The following is a 6,652-nucleotide window of genomic DNA, read 5'->3' on the forward strand; positions in this document are numbered from 1 at the left end:
ATAGCTAGGAGTCAGCCGTCTACAACCCACGGCTGAGACTGGCGTGCTAGGGAATGGACCCGCAAAGAGGTCTATGTCCTGAGCCCCAGAACCTCTGAATACGTTACATGGCAAAGGGGAAACAAGCGGACAGACAGAATTAAGGTTACTGATCAGCTGACCTTAAAACGAGGATTTTCCTGTATTATTCAAGTGGGCCCAATGCAACCCCAAGGGTCCTTAAAATAGGACAGGAAGACAGAAGAAGAGGTCAGAGAGAGAGATGGGAGGTCTGAAGCAGGGTCGGAGAGGTGCTACATTGCTGGCTTTGAAGATGGAAGGAGAGACCAAGGACTGCGGGCAGCCTCTCCCGGCTGAGAAGGGTAAGGGCATGGCTTCTCCCCTAGAGCCTCCAGACAGGAGTGCAGTGACCCACGACAGCCTGCTAAGCCACACAGCTGTGAGACGCGGCAGCAACAGAGAGGACATGGGCCTGCCGAGCCGGCACTATTTACTGTCTGGCCCGTTACAGAAAAAGTGTGCCAGCCTCTGGTGTGATGACTGTTGATCCCCAAAGACCTGCTTCTTGGGCCTATTTTTCTTCAGGAACTTCGGCCCCCTTACGATTAGCAGTCCAGCAGAGGATGGCAAGTCCTATCACCATGGCAACATTTTCCCCCAAAGCTATTCCTGCCTCTACTCACAGAGATGATCACGACTGAACCTTCTTGTAGGGTCTTTTCAAAATTGCGGCCAGAAGGCAGCATCCTTTAGCTGTTCAGATGGAGAATCTTCACAGATCCCCAAATTAGAAGGCAGATGAGTTTATCTGACTCAACAACGAATGGGTGTGGTAATTAAAAGATGGCTGCAGAGACTTTAAAACTTTTCCCATCAAGAAGTAGAATCTAGGGGCGCCTGGGTGGCTCAGTTGGTGAAGCGTCTGCCTTAAGCATCCTGGGGTCCAGCCCCACATCGGGCTTCCTGCTCAGCGTGGAGCCTGCCTCTCCCTCTCCTCCTCCCCCCACCACTCTCTCTTCTGCTCTCTCTCTCAAGCAAATAAATAAAATCTTAAAAAAAAAAAAAAAGTAGTAGTGGAGTCTAGGTGTGCCCGGGTGGCTCAGACAGTTAAGCATCTTGGTTTCAGTTCGGATCGTGATCTCAGGGTCATGAGATCAAGCCCCACGTCAGGCTCCACACTCAGCAGGAAGTCGGCTTGAGATTGTCTCTCCCTCTGCCCCTGCCCTTCCCTTGCTTGCATGCTCTTGCACATACTTGCTCTCTAAAATTAATTAATTAAGTAATTAATTAATTAAGTGGAGTCTATGTTCCGCTTCCCTTGCTTGACAACAGAAGTGACAATGCACCAACTTCAGGGCCCAGACCTTACCAGACTGGCAGCTGCCACTTCCCGCCTTCCATGCTGTAAGGAAGCTCAAGCAACCCCGTGGAGAGGTCCTGACCACGCTGCCAGGCAAAAGCTAGCACCGACTTACCAGCCATGTGAGCGAGCCATCTTTGAAGTAGACCCTCCAGCCCCAGTTAACTGTCCCAGATGCCATCACACAGGGCACTGCCCTAACTGTAGGTTTGTGGGTCAAATAAACGATTGTTGTTTTAAGCTGTTAAATTCTGGGGTGATTTGTTACACAATAGGAAACCAAAACTTTGGGTCTCTCAGTACAGCTGGGCAGGTTAACTGACCAGAATAAAATGTTACAACAGACTTTCAGACACCTTCACTGTGGGATTTCAGTGGTCTATAGTGAAGCTGGTACAGACCTCTCTCTGCGTATCTAAAATGATTCAGAGGGGCACCTGGGTAGCTCACGTCATGATCTCAGGGTCCTGGGATGGAGGCCTGTGTTGGGCTCCCTGTGCAGAGGTGAGTCTGCTTGTCCCTCTCCCCCTCCCTCCACTCGTGCTCACTCGAGCTCCCTCTCTTAAATGAATAAATAAAATCTTTAAAAATAAATTTCAAAAAATAAATCAGTATCATGATTCAGAGAGGAGAAGGGAAAATCAGTAGGCCCTGTGTCTGATTAAGTGGTGTTTTAAGGGTGGGGAATGAGGGACACCTGGACGGCTCAGCTGGTTAAGCGTCTGCCTTCGGTTCAGGTCACGATCCCAGGGTCCTGGGATCAAATACCCCATCAGGCTCCTTGCTCAGTGCGGAGCCTGCTTCTCCCTCTGCCTGCTGCTCTCCCTGCTTGTGCTTTCCCTCTCTCTCTCTGACAAATAAATAAATAAAATCTTCAAAAAAAGGGGGGGAATGAAGGGGGAGAATGAAGGAGGGGAAGGAAGGAGGGGAAGGAAGGAGGAGAATGAAGGGGGAGAATGAAGGGGGAGAATGAAGGGGGAGAATGAAGGGGGGGGGCGCCTGGCTGGCTCAGCTGGAGAAGTGTGCTACTTTTGATCTTGGGAGTTCTTAGTTTGAGTCCCACGTTGGGTATAGAGATTACTTAAAAATCAAAACGTTAAAAAAAAAAAAAGTGGGGGAATGGAAGGAGTGATGACCAGGAGACTTCAAAGCAGATTTCTGGTCCTGGTTCAGGGGAGAGGTTCAGGAAGGGGCCTCTTACATGAACTAAATCAATCTTCTCTTCCTTTTACCCCATTTCTCATCTCTAGGACCACACAATAAAAACCAGATCATTAGTACAATACCTAAGTACAGAGAGGACTGTTTGTAAAAATCAACCTCTGGACCCAGACAGTTCATGGGAAAGAGAAAAGTCAGGAAGCTAACTTGTTATATTCTAAATAATAAGAACATGTAATGTTGGGGCACCTGGCTGGCTCAGTCGGTAGAGCATATGAGTCTTGATCTCAGGGTCATGAGTTCAAGCCCTTCCTTGGGTGCAGAGATTACATAAAAAACAAAACAGGGGCACCCGGGTGGCTCAGTCAGTTAAGCAACTGACCCTTAATTTCGGTTCAGGTCATGTTCTTAGGGTCCTGGGACTGAGCCCCGCATCGGGCTCTGGGCTCAGCTAAGAGTTTGCTCGAGATTCTTTCTCCCTCTGCCCCTCCCCCTGCTCACATGAGCTCTCGAGCGCACTCTCGCGCTCACTCTCTCTAATGAATAAAATGAAGAGTGAATTATTAAAAAATAAAAAAACAAAAACAAAAAACATATAACTAAGCAATTCTCAGACTTCATGTTGAGTGGTTTTTGAGACCTCATAATTTCTAGTTATCAGGTGGTGGTTATAAAATACTCAAAACCAAATAAAATTGAGTTAAACAGTCGTATTTCAAGGTCCGAATTGAGTTTCACCCAACAGTACATACAGTATTTGGAGCAGAAATTCGACAATGACTTCGCCATGGACTTCGGAGCCAGGACTACCTAACTATGCTCTACCAGCAAAGGATGGCGCTGCACCGGGAGAACAGGGAAGGGCAACATATTTGCTTTCAAAATTCACTTCACCCAGAAATGTCTCCTCTACTTACACAACGCCACCTCCTGAACAAAAACTATTATCCCACTCTTCTTACAGCTACTGAAACTTGAATAGGGCTGGCAAGCTATTACAACATTCAAAACCTAGCTATACTATCCTTTTCCAGAGCCCTCCACCATCCTCCCAGACTTCTGTATTAAACTCTGCGAAGGGGAAACATTTGGCTCAAGGACTCCCGGCAGGTACACCACCTGTTGTTACTGGTTCACAAACATTTCTTCACTTACATTATCAACAGGACGATGTATGGTGATTTCCCACCTGGAAGAAGGGCTTCACATATCCTCTAAAGCTGACTCAGCAAACACCATCGTCCCCATATGTATGAATCTCACTCAGCATCTAAGAAATTTTTGACTAATCCAAAAATCATCAAGGTTTTCTCCCGTTTTCTTCTACAAATGTTTAGTTCTAGGCTTTAGGCTGAAGCCTACCATCCATTTCAAGTTAATTTCGAGATGGTGGGCCGTATAGATGGCTTTTGTTGCTGTTCTGGCAGCTTACCCCAATTGTTCCAGCAGCACTTGTTGAAAGTGTTGGTTGCTTTGGACTTCTGCCATATGTAAAAATGATCAGTAACTGCATACAGTGCTGGACACTTAAGGGAGAGAGCTAAAAAGAAGACGCACTTGAAACTGGTCAAAGAGCTTTGTGGACTCAGGCAGGTAGAAAACTGAGCCCCTGTCCCGTATCGGGGGTGGGGGGGCCACCGGCCTGACGTCACTGAACGGAGGCAAGCACGGCTCCTGGACCTGAGACACGGGTGGCGGTTACACCGGGCCAGTGCCTTGCCGCTGGACACAGCTGAGTCCCCCAACTACGAAGATGACGAAAGTCTATCATCTCTGAGGCAGAAAAATGAGAGGAAGCCCACGGGAACCAGCACGTGCGCTCCGGCGCTCTCGCGCTCTTTAAACCCTCCGCACAAACACCCCCTCCGCTTAACCCAAAGGTCCACGCCCAGGCTGCTGCGGAGTCACCTGCGAGCTTTGAAAACGCAGATTTCCCCCCGCCCCCTCCCGCGGCATCCGAAGCTCCGGGGCAGGGAGGGGAAGCTTTTTCAACGACCCCAGGTGAATGCAGTGCGCTGCCGGGGCTGGTGACGTGGGCGGAGCCGTCCCTCGCACGCCCGGGATTTGGGACCAGCCTGGAGGGGACCGGGAAACCCGACGAGCAAAGCCAGTGGCGCCCCTCGCCGCGTGCCCGGCACCGAAGCGGTTCCCGCCGGCCTGCGCCCACCTCGCCTCGACGCTATGACCGCCCCGAGGTCGCCCTTCCGGGCCAGGGGCCGCCCTCCTCCGCGTCTCCCGGGCGCCGCAGCGGTGGCGCGGAGGCCGCGTCGTGGCCGTCCCGCCCCGGAAGGGGGAGCGGGCGGCCGCGGAGTGGTCCCGGGCGGGCGACGGTCCCCGCCCGGCCCCGCAGCCGCGCGCCCGGCGCCCTCCCCGGCCCGGCCCGGCCGCCGGCGCGGCCCCCACCTGGTCTCCTGGTTGCTGAACTTCTTAGTGACCACCTTGCCCAGCTCCAGGCCCAGCCGGTCGGCCACGCGCTGGGACAGGTCCTGGTGCGAGCTGCCGCTGAAGAGCACGATGTTGGGCATGGCGGAGGCGGCGGTGGCACCGGAGGCTGCGACGCGAGCGGGAAAGCGCGGCTGTCGACCAAAGGAGGAGCGGACTGGAAGGAGCTGGAGGGGGCGGAGTCGGGGCGGGACTCGCGGGGCGGGGTGGAGCTGGAGGGGGCGGAGGAGCGGGAAAGCGCCGCGGCGGGACCGGGAGGAGGAGGAGCTGGAGGGGGCGGAGCTGGGGGAGGAGGGGCTGAAGAGGGAGAGCTCTGGGCCCCATTCTTGACCTTTCTGCCCTGCCTGGAGAGGGAGGGCCAATGTACCAGCTTCACTGGGCACCGAGGGAGGGTGCAGGAAGAGGCGACGGACGTGCCGAGCAACCAGGAGCAGCCCCCCAAACCCGGAATACCCCCAAACCCATTGCAGACGACTGGTGTGCCACTAGGAGGGTCTGTAAAACTGTGGCCCCCGGGCCAGATCCACGGCGACGCCTGTTTGTACCGAAGAGCTAAGCGCTGTTTTTACACATGAACATTTGCAACCTGTGTGATCATAACTGTACTACGTTGGCAACCCAATTAAGAAATATGGTATCCCCTTCAAAGAAAAAAAACGCCTTTCCTCTCATTAGCAGGTGTGTACTGCAAAAAGTTGTACCAAATTATTATATTTTGTCAATAAAAATATTGTGAAAATTTGTTTTCTCTCGTTATTCAAGTACCTACATAATAGCCTCTCCATTTTGCTTTGTGGCCCGCAAAGCCTAAATTATTTACTATCTAGTCCTTAGTCAAAATTCGCTGATGCCTGAACTACACAATGGCCCTGTGTCCTTGAAAAAGCCGCAATGCCCGTGGCCATCTGAGCCCCGACCACAGATGGAGGGGCGAGGTTGCTCTCCATGGTGATGATGAATTGGATCAAACGAAGTCCCCTCCAGATTCCTCATTTTTAGGTAGTCATCAGGCCAGTTTTGCAACTTCTTGACTGTCGAGTTCTCAAAGGCCTGACCCCGGGAACCTCACCCCCCAGGGCCCCCACTCCCACCAGGTGGTCCCCCCACCCCCCAACTCCCCGCCCCACCACTGCTCTCCATAGCCCTGGAGCCCTGGAGCTGGCTGCCTTCCCCTTTCTCCCTGCAGACCGGAGCAAAAAACGTTTTCTCAAGCAAATGCAGTCCCAGAGCCAACCCCTGGGCACAAATCAAATGTAGGGGAAAGGAATGTATTACTTGGGAACGGAGGACCCGCGTGTTAGCGATGCTGGCCAATTTAATGCTTCTCAATGACAACAGATTAAACAGGTCAGATAAATGGCTGGGTTTTACCTAACGTTGCCAAGAATTGGCTCTCCATCCGCACAGAAGGCCACTTGCAGGCGGGTTGTAGCTCACTGTAAGCTAACTTCCTATTATTGGGTTTTGGGGGATTCCTGGGATTATTCATGTAATTGGGATTTTTCATCTGGGCCCATGTACTTTTCAAATTTGATTACCTAGCACATCAAATGTTTCTTTTAAACTCCTGAATCTGCTTACCAAAAAGCTATCCAAAAGCACCAATTCTGGCAGCATTTCTGCCCCTTTTTCATTCTTCCTGGAGACGTGTATGTGCTCTATTATTAAAAAAGAAAGAAAAAACCCAAC

At 51.8% G+C, this 6,652-nt stretch overlaps 1 protein-coding gene across 2 annotated transcripts in view; it reads right to left on the minus strand.

The window, feature by feature from the left end:
- Positions 1–5,125, minus strand: part of PRPS2 (phosphoribosyl pyrophosphate synthetase 2) — a 37,456-nt gene extending 32,331 nt beyond the window's left edge. For both annotated transcript variants that reach the window (XM_045788764.2, XM_045788762.2), the window contains exon 1: positions 4,925–5,125. In XM_045788764.2, the coding sequence (XP_045644720.1) occupies positions 4,925–5,046 (122 nt within the window). In that variant the 5' untranslated portion in view covers positions 5,047–5,125. The remainder of the gene's footprint in view (positions 1–4,924) is intronic.
- Between the last annotated feature and the right edge of the window lie 1,527 nt (positions 5,126–6,652).

The sequence above is a fragment of the Ursus americanus genome, chromosome X (genome assembly GCF_024610735.1).
Source record: "Ursus americanus isolate L20-20 chromosome X, mUrsAme1.1.p, whole genome shotgun sequence".
NCBI lineage: Eukaryota > Metazoa > Chordata > Mammalia > Carnivora > Ursidae > Ursus > Ursus americanus.